At 37.7% G+C, this 20538-nt stretch overlaps 1 protein-coding gene across 22 annotated transcripts in view; it reads left to right on the top strand.

Annotated features, from left to right (window-relative positions):
- The window catches only part of ROBO2 (roundabout guidance receptor 2), an 835262-nt gene that overhangs the window by 702214 nt on the left and 112510 nt on the right, over positions 1–20538 (top strand). For all 22 annotated transcript variants that reach the window (XM_081003977.1, XM_081003969.1, XM_081003975.1 and 19 more), the window contains 4 exons: positions 646–770; positions 8150–8321; positions 15372–15577; positions 20186–20267. In XM_081003977.1, coding sequence (XP_080860103.1) covers positions 646–770; positions 8150–8321; positions 15372–15577; positions 20186–20267 — 585 coding nt within the window. The remainder of the gene's footprint in view (positions 1–645; positions 771–8149; positions 8322–15371; positions 15578–20185; positions 20268–20538) is intronic.

The raw sequence follows: 20538 nt of genomic DNA, 5'->3' as shown, positions 1-20538 counted from the left end.
CACATGATTAGAGCATCATGCAAAAAGATTCTCAATGAAACCATACATTTGCAGCAGGATTTCCTTTTGCACCATGATTTAATCAATGCAAATATGTGCTAAATCATAGCACAAAAAAGACTATTAATATTTTTAAAAGATTGTATCTAGATCCCCATTGACAAGCTCTTTTAAACAATGTGTTCATGCATATTGGTAGCCTATAAGAATAAAAGACACAAATGGAAAACTGCAGCAAATTTTATGTATGTAAAATGTTACAAATTTACAAATGGTTAAATAAAAAATGGAAGGAATAGTGGAATATTTCCTTGCTAAACATTATCAGGTAATTTATAAAATCCTAGTATGCATTTGGGTGGAAATTTGTCAGTACCTTTATCTAAACTGTATTTTGGCACAACTCTGAATCTTGTTTTCAAAAATACTATTCCTTTGGCTTTTACAAATACTGTTCCTTTGGCTTTTACACAACTTGTGGCTACTTTTCCTATCTTTAGAAAATGTGTCTTTTTTTAATAAGTCAGAGATTATATTCTCTGGAACAAATAATAATAATTGCAGCCCTTTCCCGTTTTATATATTACATATAGCTGCAAAGAATGTTTCTTTCTTAACAACATATTTTCACCTCTCACATCATAGCACCTCCACAGTTTGTGGTAAGGCCACGCGATCAGATTGTTGCTCAGGGCCGAACAGTGACCTTTCCATGTGAAACGAAGGGAAATCCCCAGCCAGCTGTGTTTTGGCAAAAAGATGGCAGCCAGGTGAGTCATCTAATGTTAATTTTATTCTTCCCCTTCTCTTTATATCATTATAGCATATACAAATGTTCCTGTGCTAAAAATGTTACTTTAAAAAGCTGAGATCTTAATATTCATATTTCTTCTGTCAAATATGATGGCTGTCACTCTGTACTGGCCTTACCATTTCCACCATTGCCATGTTTCATAGAATTATAAAGTTGGAAGGGATCCCAAGGATAATCTAGTCCAGGGGTCAGCAAACTTTTTCAGCAGGGGGCCGGTCCACTGTCCCTCAGACCTTGTGGGGGGCCGGAGTATATTTTTTTGGGGGAAATGAACGAATTCCTATGCCCCACAAATAACCCAGAGATGCATTTTAAATAAAAGCACACATTCTACTCATGTAAAAACACCAGGCAGGCTCCACAAATAACCTAGAGATGCATTTTAAATAAAAGCACACATTCTGCTCATGTAAAAACACGCTGATTCCCAGACCGTGCGCGGGCCAGATTTAGAAGGTGATTGGGCCAGATCCACACACATACACACACACGGGCCTTAGTTTGCCTACCCATGATCTAGTCCAACCCCCTGTGATGCAGGCATTACAGCTAAAAAATCATCTGCATAAACGCTTACGGAGTCTGAACTATGGTGAATAATTGGAAAGAAATATTGAGGTGTTTAAGCTCAATGAAGAGTGTCCCAATCTACAGCTGATTTGAAAAAGATGAATTTCGCTAGGAAAGGACTGAGCATGTAACTTTGCTAGAAATGTGGGAGAAAGGGGGCAATCAAAATTACCAGCAAATTGGGGAATCTTCCCTATAAGGAAAAGAGCTTTTTACTTTGGAAAAAGGTGGCTAACAAAGAGCATAATAGTGTTTTATAAAATTATGCATAATGCTAAAACTTGTGGTCATCTAATGAAACGGACAGAATTTTAATAAAATGAAATATTTTCACCAACACACACATACTTTGATCTTGTGTATAACCAAGACCTGGGTGCCACTATATTAACTAAACTAAATGGTGCAACACCATTCCTGGTCAGTGGGGTGGGAAACGGGGCTCATGAAACCAGTAAAAATTCAGTCTTCTTTTTAGTAAGATTGTATATGGGTCTGAGGGATTAGTTGTGGTGTTAGGTCAAAGAGACAGAGCAGGGATGTTGCTAGTAACCTGTCTACCCTGTTTTATTCCAACCTCCTTTCCCGAACTGATGGAAATACTTTCAGATGTGGTGTCGGAGAACCCCTTCACAGCTGGGGGCAAGGAGAGAGAGACACTTCTAACATCCACACCATGTCTACCTCAAATGGGCCAGCTCAAGACTTCATTATTTCCATGGTTTCCATGGCAACCATAATACATCATTACATCATTGACCTGACATATGTGGCTGGACATAATTTCAGCTTGGTCTTTGCCAATCAAAATTCTGTTGATTGGGGGACTTATGAGCCCATTTTCATGGATAGTTCACTCATTGGTGAGTTTGGGGTAGAATGCAGCTGCACCACTATGCAAGGGTGGGGACCCACATAAACACTTATTGAATCTAGTGGGTTCCTAAATGCTCAAGAATATTTTCCAGCTGCTGTCCAGGGTCCTGTCACACTAGGAAATGATGAGATGCTTAGAGCCATGGATACAGTTGCTTTGATGCTCTAGTGAACCACATGTGACGATATAGGAGGGTGGCATAAATTTCAGTTGGAACCTGAACTGACAGGGGTGAGAGTCCATAATCATGGCTATGTGATGGTGGTGGCAGTGAAGAAACCCTGCTTCACCACCACTATTGCATCTGCAATCATTTTTCCAAGTGGTGAATGGGCTCCCCCCCCCCCATCTGCTCCAATCCCCTTGGTAGCCTGTTGTTACAATTTTGCAACACACTTTAGGGAGAAAATTGCTCAGTTTAGAACAGAGTTGGACACCACAGTTAGAGCAAGTTAACATGAGTTCCACTGCTGAAAGAAAAGCCATGGCTGGGGGATGTACCCTTTGAAACCATGACTACAATCATAAACTCCACTGAAGTCAATGGAGGTAAAACATCATAATTGTGAGGATCACAGCCAATGTCACCCAGCCAATGTAACTAAAATACCGTATATCCAGAGACACATTAAGATCAAACATTTGTGCTGAGCATTTTTATGCAAAAAGCAGTTAAATTGCAGTATGCTAGAAGTCAGTCATTCAGCTTTTTTGAGGGATGCAGAAAACAATATCTCCACTTAGAGTAGGTTATCTGTTCTCTTGGTGGTTCTGATCTGAAACAGTTATATTGTCTCTGAGGTTGAAATGTTCATGGTATGCATGCACAGTTATTCTGCATGCGCATTTACTTCTGTATTAGGCTTTTATGAGAAAGGAAATATGTAGATCCAAAGAGTAGGAAGCCCATGTGAGACTGTGGAAAGGTCCTAAAACAGATAATCAAACAATTAGTTCATGAGCACTGAGAAAAGGATTGGTTTCTCAAAAACAAGACATGCCCGATAAATCTGTCTCTTTTTTGGGATAGTGTTACTGGCTTGGTGGATCAGGGGAATGCTGTAGATGTAGCGTACCTTGATTTTAATGCGGCATTTGACAAAGCTCCCAGGATATTCTTGTAGATAAGTTGGTAAAATGTGGGCTAGATTGATTGACAAACCCCAAAGAGTGCTCACAAATTGTTCCTAATTAACCTGGCAAAAGGAGACAAATGGAATGCCACAGTGTTCTGTCCTAGGCACTTTGTTGTTTGATGTCTTTATAGATGTCTTTGATGAAGGAATTGAAGAGAAGCTCATCAAATTTGCATATGAATCCAAACTTGGAGGGGTAGCTAATGTTGGAGAAGACAGAATAGGGATTCAAGATAACCAGAACTGATTGGGGAACTGGGCTAAAACTAACAAAATGATTTTCAATAGGAGTAGGCAGGAATAATCAGCTGTACATATATAAAAAGGAAGACACCTGGCTTGCCAGTAGTACATGTGAAAAGGATCTAGGGGTCTTAGTGGACCACAAGCTTAACATGAGTCAACAGTGTAATGCAGCAACAAAACAAACAAGCCAGCAAGCAACGTTAATGCTATTATAGGCTGCATCGACAAAAGTATAGTATTCCAATCAAGGGAAGTAATAGTCCTTCTCTATTCTGTCTTTGTCAGAGCACACTTGGAGTACAAACTCCAGTTCTGGGTGCCACAATTTAAGAAGGATATTGACAAGCTGGAACGTGTGCAGATGTGGCAAACCAAAATGATCATGGGTCTGGAAACCAGTCCTTTCAAGGAGCACTCAAAGGAGCATGTTTAGCTTGGAAAATAGGAGATTTAGAGGAGATATTATATCCATCTTCAAATATCTTAAGGGCTGAAACATGGAAGATGGAGCAACCTTTTTTCTCCTGCTCTGAAGGCTAGGACCCAAACCAATGGCTTAAAGTTACAAAAAAGGAGATTATTACTAAACATCAGGAAAAACTTTCTGACAGTAAGAGCTGTTCAGCAGTGAAATGGACTTCCTCAGAAAGTGGTGGACTCTCAGAATTTGGATGTCCATCTATCACAAATTATACAGTAGTTGATATTCCTGCCTTGCAGGGGGTTGGACTAGAAGATCCTCAGGGGCCCTTTCAACTCTACAGTTCTATGATTCTTTGAAACAGCTGCAATACAAATCCACAATTGCTAACATATATTAGTACTTATTTCCATTTGCTCTATCATGTCTACAGTCTAAAATATTTATAAATATCATTTCAATTGTAGAGATTGCCTGTCGGTAAAGGTAAAGGTACACCTGCCCGTACGGGCCAGTCTTGACAGATTCTAGGGTTGTGCGCTCATCTCACTCTAGAGGCCGGGAGCCAGCGCTGTCCACAGACACTTCCGGGTCACGTGGCCAGCGTGACGAAGCTGCTCTGGCGAGCCAGAGCAGCACACAGAAACGCCGTTTACCTTCCCGCTAGTAAGCAGTCCCTATTTATCTACTTGCACCCGGGGGTGCTTTCGAACTGCTAGGTTGGCAGGCACTGGGACCGAGCAACGGGAGCGCACCCCGCTGCGGGGATTCAAACCGCCGACCATGCGATCGGCAAGTCCTAGGCGCTGAGGTTTTACCCACAGCGCCACCCGCATCCCTTATTTGCCTGTCGGTATTAGACACTAAATGTTGCAAGGACTTAAACTGCTTGTAATGCTTATAAGGCCCCTTTTAATCCTATATCAGGTTTTAGCTGATTTAGGCAAATTTAAATAGAGAAAATCATAGATAACGTATTCAACATAGGTGCCACTTACATCCTCAATAGTATAAATGCAAATAGTTGTTTCCTATTTTAAAAGAAAATCCTTTGTTAATGAATTTAAACCTATACAGAATGTTAATTTTTAACTCTCCATCAATAGAAAATCATCTGTACGAGTCTGGTATTGAAGTCAAATGTGTCTCCCAAGATATCTATACAAATAGCTTTCGGAAGTTATTAAGTACAACGCCTTTTGCAAGTTAAATAACCCCATAGATTACACGGTTTTGCTGGAAAAGTGAAAGTAGTAGTTTCACACAAATCACTGGGGTCAACAATTCCCCATCATGCAAAGTAAAAAAACCCAAAAGGTTAATAAACTGTATATAAGTTCAGATTGGTCCCTCAGTTTTGAAAACATTGTGCGATTACTTTTACATATAATAGTTGTAGACTTAAAGCAGCGCAGTAACAATGATCTGGGAATGACTATTTACAACAACAAATCCCACAGGCCTTGCAGTCGTAGCACACACTAACTGAGCAGCCTGTGCACTGTCAGCACATTTCATATCTCTTTAAGTAGGACAGACAAAATGGTTACATGAAGCAAATTGTAGCTGCATTTTTTGTCATTGCATTGTCCAGAGAAATGACACTTTCTTGGTATTTGTTGTTGTTTTTGGCGTCATAAGTAGCAGGCTGTACCAGTTCCAAGGCATCTTGACCATGTCTCTAGATTCAACTCAGGGTTTGATCAATTCTAGATCTAGCTACTAGGTAGAGCTGCAGTCTAGAATTTCCACAACATCAAAAGTTATTTAACTTCCAAACAATATATGGGTTTAAGCTGGAGCACAGTTTTTTATTCAACCAGTTAATACATTTTTAAAATAAATAATGCTCACTACTGGGGACAGGGAAACTACCTATTGATCATGCAGTGTTTGTGCCATGTTCCTTTTCATTATAATAAAAAGCTGATCTTAGATTACTGCATTATTCACTGAAGAAAGGAGAATCACTGCCCTTCTCTTCGTTGGCACATAACTTACTAGTGCCTAATTTTCTTCCAAACCAAAAATGTTACTGTTACCAATTTTGGATTTGTAGGCAAGAAACTGGCGGGGACTGGGCGTTATGGTTTTTCAGTGTACCAAGCTGAATCAGGTTTTTCTGTGCTTATTTCCTTACCAGTGACACACTGGGGGAAAAACCCACTAGGATGCCAGTTTTTGGTTCATGACCACCACTCTACGCCATATTGCTGGGTCATGGAAACATTATCTAAACTGTGCATGAGTGTCAGTGGATTGGACACATTCCAGGATCCAAAGTTTGATTTCAGTGAACCCAAGGACTCTGACATGCACAATGGAATTGTTCTCTGCAAGCTCAAATTGGAGACTGCATTTCCTTTGTCGCCATTATCTGATCTTTTAGGAATTTGGGGGTATATAGGTATGCCAGCACAGGGCCAAGTCGAGTTGTCACCTTTTTCTCAGATCATTTGACTTCCAGAGGAATACTGACTAGGTTGGGCAAACTCCTTCGTTTTAAATATGTATATGCTTGCTAGTTATTCTTGTTTTGCTTCGTTATGCAAAACGTAGGTACGGTCAGGTTACTGGTCAAAGCAATTTGTTTATATATATTTTAAGTGCAGTGCCATTAGCTTCACTATGGAGAAAATTGCTTTGAAGGGGAAATGTAACCCCATTTTTGAAATTAAACCAAGAACTGTTAGCAAACATTTTTAAAACCTTCTTGTAAAAGGAGCTTAATAACATGGTAATGTTTATGTAAAGTGGGCTTATAGTGTCACACTTGAATCTAATAAAGTGGACATCCATCATGTTGTAATAAAGAGAAGAGCTTCTAATTAAAGTAGGACATCATTTGCAGGATTAAAGTCATTTAGCGTAATTGAAAAGTGTTAATACCCTATTTTATCCTCTTCCATTGGTATTACTTCAAGGGTAAAACATTTTAAGGTGAAAATGTGTCTTGTGTCTTTAATTGAATGTTATTACCTACTGATTGTAACATGTTGAAGCTGTTTAATTACAAACCTGCAGAATTAATTACAATATTGAGACCCAGATCCCAGAGGGTAGAGTGTTCTCTCTTTTTTGGCAAATAAATGTAACATAAAAATTGATACCTCAGTTGTTTATAATCAAACCTTGAAACATAGCTCAATGTGATTCATTATGCCCACATGTTTTTTTCTTAATTGAGCTGCAATGAAGCAACAGAGGTTAACCAGGTTAATGTTTCCATCCTAATATGAAATTTTCCAGGCTTTGTAGTGAGACATCACCCTATTTAATATTTTTAAAAGTCCAGTCACTGTATTTCATCATCAAAATCAAGAGCATTGATACTTTAGCCTTGCTTAAATTTGTATGTAACAAATAATCTGAATTTCTCGTTGTCACTTGAATTTGCCAAGGTGTCTCTCCTTCCTCATCAAGAAAACCCCTTCTCTTTTATAATGCTTCTATGGTAGTGTTGCATTCAGCTACTTATGCAAACATACTGCTATAAATTAGAAGGCATCCTTCACTTTGGACCTGTTTCTCCTTCCTCTCCTACTAAGCACAGCCAGCTGGAAGGGAGGAGAACAGTTCCCCCTGGATTTAGCCTAGTTCCAGTTTATGCATCAGCAGCTGGTCCTTTGTATTTAGTAGCCGTTTCCCTAAAGCTTGCAGTTGAGACTTTACAGAAATGTGCCAACCTGATGCCAGGGAATGTGTGCACACTTCCTTGAGCCCATTCTTTTGTAAGCAACATTTAGGCATAGTTTAACTGTACTGAAGTAGATAGATCTGAACCAAGGATAAAGATGATAATCTGCCTTGCTGTCACTTGGTATCTTTTATTTAAACAATATACTCTACTAGTAATGTGTTTTAAATTCAGCCTTTGGACTATATACAGCATCTCGACATCCTCCCCTTAAACAGCTCACCAGCCACTTTTCTTAGCAACTCATATTGCACCCATGTCAATGAAAATAACTTTATTATTTGTGTCTATTTCTTTTTATGTGTATTGCTGTGCTCTTGGCTTACACTGCAGCATCATTGGTGATTAAATAACTTTTGCATTGAAATGGCCTGCATTGTCTTTGCAGAATCTTCTTTTTCCAAACCAGCCTCTCCAGCCCAACACCAGATATTCTGTGTCACCAACAGGGGATCTCACTATTACAAATATTCAGCGGTCTGATGCGGGCTACTACATCTGCCAAGCACTTACCGTTGCTGGAAGCATTTTAGCGAAGGCTCAGTTGGAAGTTACAGATGGTAAGAAATTAAGATTTGTGTTATTTTCTATCTACAGCACAAAATAATTTAGAGGATCTTAGGTAACTGTGATAAAGAAATCACTTTTTGGAATATATTTTGATACCCAAGCTAACTATAAATTAAACTGCCTTAACATTACATTAGAACTGCAGAAACTCTCATACCTCATTAATAGAGGCTTTTCTTACCTTTGATTTTTTTAAGAAACCAACCACCAACCCTTGAATCTTCTTTGTCACATAAGCACCTTTCTTGCCAAACTTCTAGTGACTTATTTCATTCAAGTATTCATCAATGCATTCCATCGTAGAAGGTTTCCATGGCCTCACAAAATCCATATTGGTTTATTTTTTTTTAAGAGGGGGAAAAAAACCTCAAGAAAAAAATTCCATATAAAGTATTTGAGCTGATTTGGCAATGGCACTACACTTGATCTTAGCCAAAAGGTCGAGAAGCGATATATATAAAACAACATCTTATAAAGACATCAAACAACAAAGGGCATAGGACAGAACCCTGTGGCATTCCATGTGTCCCCTTTTGCCAGGATAACAAGGAACAATTTGTGAGCACTCTTTGGGCTTGGTCAGTCAATCTCGCCCACATTTTACCAGCTTCTCTGCAAGAATATCTTGGCTGGCTTTTGTCATTCTTATGTTGCTCCTAGTGATATCATTGATTTTTTGTATATTTTTGTATATTTTAATTTGTATGTTTTAAATTTATTATTGTGTTTTATATTTTGTAAGCCACCATGAAAGTATTATTGAAGTGTGGAATATAACTCCCTCAAACAAATGTACAAATAGGACATTTATGGTAGTTGAAGAGACAATGGGTGAGACACAAGCCAATGCCATTTTCATATATGAGAATGCATTCGTTAAAAATTCATAAAATATTAAGATTTATACTATGTATCAGAAGAAGCTATTAATTTTACTATAAATGTTCTATGTTGTTGTTATTTTTAAAAAAATTAAAAAGTTTTACGGAGAGGATCCTAAGTTAGTCATTCATACTCTTTCAATTTTCTTACCTGAATATTGTTACCATTATTGTAAGGATCATCTTTGTGGAGTTTGAACTGTTAATACTACTAAACATAATGAAACCAAAATTCCTATTTGATTAGTATTTCTTTGCATTGTAAGGCTGTAGCACTCTTCTTCTTAACTGACTCATTAACTATTTCCTGACAGACTTTGATGAATTTTCACCATTAAAAATTGTGTGTTACAAACAGACCTGCTTTTACATGCCCCTTGGAGACCTGAATACTCCATGAAAATTTGAAAAAACGGCTAATTCTGAATAAATAATCTAGCTTTTCACAGTGCATATTCATCATGAATGACAGGTAGAGAGGTTCAGCAGCATGTTATGGTGGACTGAACATGGGTTTGATTCCTTTTCTTTGTTTTTTCAAAAGATTATAGCATTTTTATGACAAGGAAATATATTTTCTTCCTTATCCTTGTATCTTTACAAGTGTGCTACTAGTTTCTTGAGATCAAAGCCTAACCTTCACTCTGTGACCTCTTTAAGTCTCCCATTTCTTTCACTCCTGATGACAAAATGATGCATTTTCATACAATTCAAATTTACATGTAGATTAAAAGGACATTTAAAATTAATGGAAGAGCAGTATTTTCTTAAAATCTATCTGTGGTGCTGTCTGATTCAGTGCCATGGCTGTGATTGGAATAAATAGAGCACACAAATATTGGCCAAGAGGACATTGAGCTGTTAATGTTTGCACCTGCTGGTGCTGAAAAGATTTACTGCAACAGGAGCAGAAAGGAGCAAGTCAGGTTCAAGGATATCTATGATGAGAAATTCTTCCTTTCTTGAGACAGTCAAGGCTTCTGGCCTTTGTTATTCTTTAGTATTTCTCTGTAAATAAAAGAAATAACGACCTCCTTAATTTCCTTCTCTTGAAGCAGTCATTAATAACAGCGCAATCTAATGCTTACTCAGAAGTAAATCTTACCCTGTTCAATAAGACTGTTATGTTGCCATGCATAGGACTGTAAGCTAAGTGATGTATCTGCAGCTTAAATACACTCATATCCCATTATTATTTATTATGCATTTAATTATTTGCCAGATATATATATATATATATATATATATATATATATATATATTCTTTTATTTCTTCAAGGAATTCAGAACAGCATACATGAGACTGCCTACATTTTATTCTATTTTAATGTCTTGCTTTTTTTTTTAAAGTGGCATTATTTTTGCTGACATGAATAAAAGAGGCTACTTTCCAGAAATGGGATATCTTACTTCAGATAAAATATTGTCACACAAACATTGGTAATATTAGCCATATTTTGCTGTATTAGTTTTATGGTGTTTGGCTGCTGATTTTTAGCTTTTCTTCTTAGCCCTGATTTTTTTGTATTTGGTGGTTGATGTAATACTAGAGGCAACTTACCATTTTTGTTTTGAATAGAGTTTTATTTGCTTGAGAGCAATTTAAGTCCAATTGAAATGGCAGTGCAGAATGAAAACATACAATACTAGCAAGAAAAAGCCCCACAAATGTTTAATTATATCATATATAGCTGTGTTTCAGTTGTTACATTTTGTAGCCCTTGTTGAAAATACTTTTAACTCAAGTGTTCATAGTGTTCATATGAGAAGAGATTAGTAGCTGTAATAAAATGTCCCAAGCTGAATGATAATTTTGCTGGTTATGGCTTGTGGCAGCAGTCTTATATATTTGAAATTCAGATATGCTTTCTTGAAATACCTCCATATAAATACATTCACTCATGGAAAAATGAAATCATTTTTTAAAAAATTAAGACAGTCTGAATAATTTTCTTTAAAGGAAAACTAGGTAAGCACCTCAGTCTTATAATGGCACATTATGCAAATATACTAAAAGCCTCAATATACCTGTCAGCATGAGTGTAATATAGAAAATTCAATTATTAACTCTATACAGTTAAGCTTTTTCAGTGCACTTGAATATTAAAAGCCAATCTCAATTTTCTATAATTTATTCATTATTCACTGTTGTTGGCTGAATTTATTGTTGTTTTGTACCTTTTGCTCTGTAGATTTATCACTAATTGCTTGATATATAGGTAATACTTGCTTAAATATAGAGTTTTTTAAAAAGCCAACAATGTTTCCAGTATAACCATTTGAATTATTTTTTTCCTGAATGATTTGTGTACTGCTAATTTAAATTTTAATGTACACCTTTATATTCTGCATTCTTTTTCTTCAGTCCTTCTATACTAGAATCCGTAGTGGAATATTTGGATACAAATGTAATAGAACACAAGTTTGTACACATATGACCCTGAAATTCAAGTGGCAGAAGTGGTGGAATACGCTTTAAGAACTTAAAAAGCTAGGAGTGTGAACACAGACAAAGATATGAAGCATATATTAATTGGCTTATTTAGCTTCTTAAACATAAGCAGCTATTTTCAAAATGTCTCCAAATGCTGACAACTGCTGTGTTGAGGAAGTCCACGTGTTGAATTTCTTTAGTATATATTTTAAATGTTCTGACCAAAGCTCTGGAAATTTAAAGACATTGCACAGAGGATTTACAAATTATAGTTATGAAGCCAATATAGTTGTTCACAGATCACTGGAAACCCTAAGTGTTCATTTAACCTTTAGCCTTAGTGTCATGGAAACCTGTAGTAGTCTTTCACCCATAATACCCTTGAAAATGAAGATTCCTTCTGGCCAGGAGACTTTCAATTACTTTATTGATCAGTTGCATTTAAAGGATTATAATCTACTTATTTAGACAGTAAAAACTAATTAGATGTCAAAGACACTGTCTTAAAAAATAGGATTTTAAAACACTAGCAGTGTAACCTGTCTCAAAACCAATATCTTTACAAATAACTAGAAATAAGTAGTTATCCTTATAAATCTAACTTAGTCTCTCTCTCAAAAAAACTGTAGCTGTTGCTCACCTACATAACTCATGATGGTGTAGGCTTTTTTTCATATTCACTGTAATAGATTTGCTACAAGTATCCTAATGTGGGACAATGTATGCCAGGTTTAGAACATCTTTCCTAAAATGACTGTAATGGAGTTGCTCTAGTACAGGGATGTCCAACAGGTAGATCATGATCTACTGGTAGATCCCCATGAGGTTTTGGTAGATCTTGGTCAATCTCTGGCTCCCTTTCTTTAGTGTCGCTAAAACTGACTCCTGCCAAACCCCCTCAGCCCGCCCTCCATTGTTGTGCTGCTGTTTTGATCCATAGTGATCTTTTTGTGAGTGACTTTACCCCTTTGTCCCTTGCCTTTAATCCCCCCCAAAAAAGGAACACTCCCCCCAAAGCTTTTTAACCCCTTAAAAATGGGGCTTTCCTTCTCCCTAAAAATGGGGGTAGATAACTACCAGTTTTTAATTCTGAAAGTAGATCACAGTCTCTTGAGAGTTGGCCACCCCTGCTCTAGTAAAAAAGGGAAGTGTTTTATCCAACTGTGCTCTTCTGATGAAAGAAATCACTTTTGATTCCTCAGAGACTTCTGTTAGTAGAAAGGGGTGTGTGGCTTTTCTCTGGTTTCCTCATTCCTCTTCCAGCCCCCTGGACCCCTCCCCTCCAAAATCTGCTCAAGAAGCCAGGGGAAGTGTGGCACAAGAGACTACAGCAGAAAGGGGGATTTTGCAAAAATTGACCTCCACCCTTTGGCTTACAGAAGACTCTACCAGATCAAAAAGCCTTCCTTCAGCAGATGAACACATTTGGATATAACCCAAAATACAGTCGTACCTTGGTTTTCAAACAGCTTAGTTCTCAAATGTTTTGTCTCCCAAACACCAGAAACCCAGAAGTGACTGTTCTGGCTTGCGAACTATTTTTGGAAGCCAAATGTCCAATGGGGCTTCTGCGGCTTCCACTTGGCTGCAGGAGCTTCCTGCAGCCAATCCCAAGCCGCACTTTAGTTTCCAAACGTTTTGGAAGTCGAACGGACTTCCGGAACAGATTCCATTCAACTTCCAAGTATGTCTGTAAATATTTATATTAAAATGTTTGATTTAAGCAAAGCAAAGTAGCCTAATACTTTGTGTTGTGAATGAATGGATAGGTCAGGATAGCAGACAACAGCTGTTTGCTAACACATGTAGCATTGATGAAGTAGAGAGAGATGGATTGGCCCAAGCCATTTTGCTGCACAAGATTACATCCTCACCCCACCCCCCACACCATTCCCATGCACAGAAACTCACTGGACTGGCAGGCAGTTTCAATACTGGCAACAGTGTGGCATCTTCCACTGTACCTGAAAATGTGTTCTAGAGGTTCCATAGCATACAGTTCAGCACAAACAAGGCTGAACTCCAGAATGGCCAGGGAAGTCCAGAGCAAATGGCAAGGGAGCCTACTTCTGCTTCTTTCAAGTTTCATCTGCCTGAGGCAATTGCTTCACTCTGCTTAATGGTGGGCTAGCCCTGAGGGGTGTGTTGCTGTGTGTGTGTGTGTGTGTGTGTGTGTGTGTGTGTGTGTGTAAGAGAATTTTTGATTTATTTTAAAACTTCTATGCCACCTACCCTAAACCCAAATCAGAAATTCATACAATTTTGTTACACTAAGTGATGATTTGCATCCTACTGCTGCTGCCTTAGATTTCTGAATCTTGAATTCTGATTCTATCTAGATAATATGGGCATTTATGTAATTGGGGGAGCTTAACAATAGCTATAGCTATAATTATATTAACACTGGGGAACAATATAATTTCATTTCAGTAGGATGATGTTTTGTCATTTCAGTTAGGTAGGAAGAAAAAGCTATACCCCACTTAACAGATGGCACAGGAATGCATTCAGCAGCAGAATTATTTATGAAAAACTGTTTTTGCAAGAAAAGTGAACATGAGCATCTACTTCATATTTGAGATATCCCACTGGTAGCAGACTGAAGCATATATGCAGCCATGCGCTTATAAGTCACAGAGTCACTTTATAAAGTAACTCAAGCATACAAATGTGTATAAGAGAAGGATTAGAGTTCATAGTTTTAAAGTGGGATAGAAAGATTTTATGTATATGCAGTTAGTTTGATTAAACATGAATTGTTCCTCAATAGAGAGGAATTCAATCAATTAACTGATTGAAAGGTTAATTTTTTGTGTGTTACACACAAAAATTACATTTCTGCTGAGATGTATACACTGAAGAATAACTAGACTTAATCAACTATTCGTTCATCGTGAAGCATGGGAAGGGAGGGTGAGTCCAAAAGCAGTACACATAGGTTGAAGTGTATTAGTAATACCTTTGTTGGTTATAGCTCATAACATTTGGTGTAACATAGGTCAAAAAACCAGTCATTAGGAAGCCTGGCTGCTGGTCAAGATCACAGTCCTGGCCTATATACTAGGATAATGTTGCTGGAACTGACAGGTATCTCAGGGTTATACTTCTGTAAACCAATGATGCAGGCCCAACATGGCAGTTGGGCCATCCCCTGATCATTGGTGGGCAACAAAGTGACTTATGAAGATACCTTATGGGAAATCACATTTTTAGAGGAATGGGAGACCACCGCTCAGTTACCTCTGCTGTGGATCAGAAGCTGTGGGCTGAGCTACCTATTTATAGCCTTAGAGCAGATCAGTGGGGGAAAGTAACCCTTCATGGCTACTTCAGGGCCCTACTCCCAGAAGCCACCTAATTAACTGCTGGAGTCTGGGCTCAAGACACAGCATATTCATATGCCAAATGATTCAGAATTTTCTCCCAGCCTTCCTTTAAGAATTCAAGAATCTCAGTGAGTCACTCAGTGTTCTCCTTTTCATGGTTAGTTGCCTGCCTATCTATCTATCTATCTATCTATCTATCTATCTATCTATCTATCTATCATCTATCTATATCTTCTCTTCTCTCCTCTCTCTCTCTCTGTCTTACAACAATACCAAAGTTTCACTCTTTGGAAAATGTTTCTCAGGATGTTGGAATCTGTACTTTGTCACAAATGTGACATGATAAACAGGATTTTTACTATTACAAGATGTATTTCTATTACTTTTGTTTTTATTCAGTTTTAACAGACAGGCCGCCACCCATCATTCTTCAAGGGCCTGTGAACCAGACATTGGCAATAGACGGAACAGCTTTGCTAAAATGTAAAGCTACTGGTGACCCCATGCCTGTTATCAGCTGGTTAAGAGAAGGATTCACTTTCCTGGGCAGAGATCCAAGGGCATCTATGCAGGACCAAGGAACCTTGCAAATCAAACCTTTACGAGTGAGTGTGATATGTTATGATAACATGGTTACTACTCTGTAATTGGGAGATTTAGTTAAATAAGACCATTTAATTATTTACTGATACTAATTCAAGTACTCACATACTTAACTGTTTTGTGGATAGTGACTGCAAACCTGCTGTCATTAAAACAGTGAGAAAAGTCCAATCGTGCAAGAGGGATTAACAGTTTTCAATTCAGGCACAACTTAGGGGGGCATTCAGCTAAACTGAGCTACTGAGACCACTTGTCCCTTCAGCAATAACGGTGAATCACAGAGCACCTCCAGACTGTGTGCTGACTCCTCAAGAGGTAGTACAACCGCTCTTTAAGAGTGGCAGGCATTGCTCCCTTGTGTAAAAAACAGGTGCACCAAACACTGAACCTATCCAGTCAACTGACTAATGGTCTATTGATAAGGGATCTGGAGGGTGAATGGTTGAAAATTACTCTGTCCACATTCAAGCTGCAGTAGCTGACACTAAACCTGAACATAAAGCTGAACATAAACCAAGTCAGATGGTGCATTCAACACTTCGTTTGGACTTGCTACAGCAATGGTTTTCAAGCCCAAGCTATTTTATCTTCAAAGTGCCTAGCAAATTTATCACAGCAGGCCTCCAAGGTTTCCAGAATCTTGTTTGCTGAGATAGCTGCTAACTACCATTTGGTTTGGTTGGTTCACAACAAGTTCTATTACATTTATTCTCTAGTTACCATCCCACTTGCTTCATTGCCTGAACTGAGCTATGCAACTCTGGAGAGGGCCTGCAGGGGCATATGTGCTGATGGCGCAGTGTGTCTTGTCATTCCTCAGCGAGACCACAGCTTCAACAGGATTGTCATCTCTGGTTGCTGGGAAATCCCTCAGAGAATTCAAGGATCCCTAAAATTCCATAATATTAGCAGTTATTTACCACAAATGTTTACCATATTTAAAGTTTGCTGTTTGTTACCCCAACACAGTTTCAGATCCTGGTTAAATGTGAAGCCAATTATAATTAATATGTGAAGCTAATCATAATTAATGTAGGTGTTCCCAAATTGCCTAGCTATGGCTACAGTGTATATAATGTGCTTGAGGGGCTGCAGCAATTTTTTTTGCTGAATCTTGATTTGTTTACTGTGCTTAGTAGCAAAGCAGTGTCATGTATAAAAGGAAGAAGAGGATGAACCCATTGTTTCTGCCTTCTGCTCAGCAAATTCAGAGCAAAATTTAAATCCGATTCAGATGGATGCTGTATAAAAGATAGCATCAGTTTTATCACACTGCAGTGGAAGATAGAATTATGTTTTATATTTAAGGCTATCCTTCTGTCTGCTGTGTTCCAAGTATATGCTGTGTGGTTGGTAATTGTTGTATACCTAGTGGCAAATAAATTATATTGGATACAATTTTAAAGACATAAATATACACACCTATAAAACTCAGAAAGGTAAGTATAGTTACTGCACGTACAGTTAAAATGTTAGTGCAAGTACTCTTTAGTTGTGTCAGCAGTAGTGCTAACACTTAATTTTATTATCACTCATTCCCTTCCCCATCTCATAAATAGGCAGCTTTAGTGTACAAAAAAAAATCAAAAAAATCAAAGGCTATTTTGTTTCCTGCCACCATCTCATCAGTGCTCGTAAATGAATTGTTAACCTCCTTGGAACAAAATGGAATTTATTAAAAAATGTATGCTAGCTTTCCTTGAGTAAACAATTTATCCTCTCTCTCAAGGCTAAAGGCAGGTTTGGGCCATGAAGGTTAATGCGTTTTTACTGTAGAGCTGGATTAAAGAATGCGCTTGAATAGTCAAGATTCCCCAGTAGTGTTAGAAAGCAGCAATTAAAGGTGGGAGCTTGGTGATTTCAAACAAACTTTCAGAGTACTGATGATGAGCTTCTGGTGAGAATACACATGCCAGAAGCTTGTGGGATACCAGCCTGCATCCAGCTATGGAAACAGCTAAATGTGTGTTCAGTCATGCAAGTCCATTAATCGCTTTGTTAGAGACACATGAGCTATATAGAAGACTAAAATCATAATTTTTAAAAATATTCCCATTTAAAAATGGAATAGAATATCAACAAAAGTGTGAATAGTTTTAACATTCATGTTCAGTCAGAAAAATATGAGAAAAATTGGTGATCGTGACATATTAGTTAAACAAATGTGGATATATTTGTACCACAAGGTTTAAATTTTCCCTTAACTATCCATCTGTAGAAAAATTAACTGCACCAATCCATTTTGGGGTCAAATCCTATCAGGGGGGAGGTGGGGGCATAAATAAATATAATTATTTTAATAATGATGCTTCAAGAAACCCATACAAATATGGTGGAAGTTATTAACATTCACTATTTGCAATTTTTCAGAAAGCACAGCTTTATTGAGCATTTTCTAGTAAAACAATATAGATACACATAAATCACCTGGAGCACCAATACAGCCCAATGTAGAGTAACAAAAGCCTACACGTGTGCAAAGTCTGTATGGAGACTTTTGAACATTACACAAATTGTTGCATTAGCATACGTATAACAGTTGTACAACTAAAAAAATGAAATAATACTGAGTTGAGAATTCCCAGTAACAATGACAACAAATCTTGCAAACTCTGCAACCATACTACTTGAGCAATCTGTGCAAAATCCAAAACTGAACACATAGGACAGACAAAATGGTTACATGAAGTGTTTTGATTTTCTCTAATTTTGTCGATCACAGTGACACCTACACTTTGATTGATATCTGCCATGCCAGACCCTATAATTTCTGAGGCTTCCACTCCTGATGTCACTGGCAGTCTGGACATGTGCCTAGACTCAGCCCAGGAGTCAATTGATTCTAGTTGTAGGCCTACTTGGAAGAGACATATTTGGGGTTGGTCACACACCATAGTGGGTAGTTCAACTTCCAAACAATAAATGCATTCAAGTAGGCAGTGTCCACCATATTAAAAAACAAACATTGACCACCTATTGTTCATGCATTTGGAAGTGTATATGGAGGACATTTGTTACAGGTGTTCACTCCACCAGAGAACGATCTCAGACTTGGATTTCTGCTTTGAGATTGCTGTACTAAACATTGAAGAAATAAGAACCACTGAAGAGAAATGAGATAGAAGATGGATAAGAAGACTGGATTAAACTAGCATGCAATGTTGTATATTTTCCCATTAAAACCATTTTTAACATGTAATTTCCTTTCCTGGAAAATGTGTCAGAGATACATATCTTTTAGTGAAAGTTCATGAAAGTATATCAAAACAATTATAATGGTAGTGAATATAAAAAAATGGCCTGTTTGGTCTTCTGGTGAAAAATGGTATCTGTGGAAGCTTTAATAATAATACGCTTATGTTTTTAAAGATGTTGATATCATTAATGTTTTTTTTCTGTGCTATGGGATAATAAATCAAGTCAAATAGACAAGAAGGGTTTTCTCCTTTGCTATAGCCTTCTGGAGTTGGAACACATAGGGTCAAGCAGTCCCAAAGCAAGAATGAGGGCTTAAATGACACAATTAAGGGATATATCAGACTTGTGTCTTGGATTCTACAGTGTTCTTCTTTTCCACCACAGATATCTACACAAACTCTATCAGACACCATTTCTGTTAGGAGCTATGATCAAAAACCAGAAGTTCCTCACAATGTGTGTCCCAATGCCAAGACTGTCTAGCTATTCCGTTGCTTTCGGTGAAATGTAGATATCATTTCAATGTACATTCAGATGTGGATCCTGTCCTTCAATTCCATTGCTTTAAATAGAATGTTTCTTCAAATGCACATTCAGTAATGATTATTAATCCTTCTGTCCAACTTCATTTATGCAAGAGTTTCTTCATCCTGTCACCATTCCCCCCATCCACCAATGTCAAACTACAAAAGAATTTGCAGAGGCAACCTGCAATAATTTCTGCACTTAATGGGAATTTAACTGCATAGAGTACTGACATAAGGAGGGCATGCATCAGCAGTACAATAAATAAGTTGAAAAATAAATATTTTTGATTACTACTGTAGTTGCAACCGGTATTGTAACCTGACCTTTTTTCTTGGCCTAATCTGGCTCCCTGTGGGTATAACAGCAGTGCCTGGTACCACTGGCCAAGTGGATGCAGCTTTCACCCAAAGCATCGTTTACATGCAGTGCAAAGCAAAGACAAAGTGAGAAGCTGCTAACACTAAGGGCCATTTGAGCAGCCACAGAGCCAGCTCATTGCCAGACACATTTGGGTTGTTTTATTTTGCTCTGCTCTAAGATCTTTTAAAAACTAAAATGAAGATCGCTTTCTACCAGTAAAGCATGTTGAAATCAGTGTTTATTTTGTGAATACTGAAACAGATTTAATTTAATAATAACAGATACATAATAGTTTGTGGGGGAAACTTGAAAATGCATCAAACAGGATTAACAAATGTTGTCATAATTTACTACAGGTAGATGTTATTCAGTTGTTGATCGTGAAATATTTGGTTCCGTTTATTCTGATTCCAAGTGTAAACTAATCCCTGTTTATCTGCAATGAGAAACATTTGGGAAAACTGAATGAACAGATTATGTAAAAGGCTTGACCAGAATGTCCTCAAACATTTCCATGTGTTTAGATATCAGACACTGGCACCTACACATGTGTTGCAACAAGTTCAAGCGGGGAAACGTCTTGGAGTGCTGTGCTAGATGTGACAGGTAAGCCATACCGAGCTATTTTTTAAAATAAAACAAAAGTGTTTTATGTGTGGGTACATGTGTTAGATTGTGCATGTGTTACGTGTGGGGGAGTGAGATATTGTATGTCCATGTGTGTATTTGAAGGGCATGTGATGGTGTGCATATCCAGACCTGCTAGCTTTTGGAATGTAGCACTGACAGCTTTTGACTTGTTTGTTTGTTTGTTTAGTCTAGCCATTAGAAGCCATTCCAAAAGATACAATACATAAAATAGAGTAAAAACAGAATA

The sequence above is a fragment of the Podarcis pityusensis genome (assembly GCF_964106645.2).
Source record: "Podarcis pityusensis genome assembly, chromosome: 4".
Taxonomy (NCBI): Eukaryota; Metazoa; Chordata; class Lepidosauria; order Squamata; family Lacertidae; genus Podarcis; species Podarcis pityusensis.
This window is presented reverse-complemented; position numbering and strand designations above follow the sequence as displayed.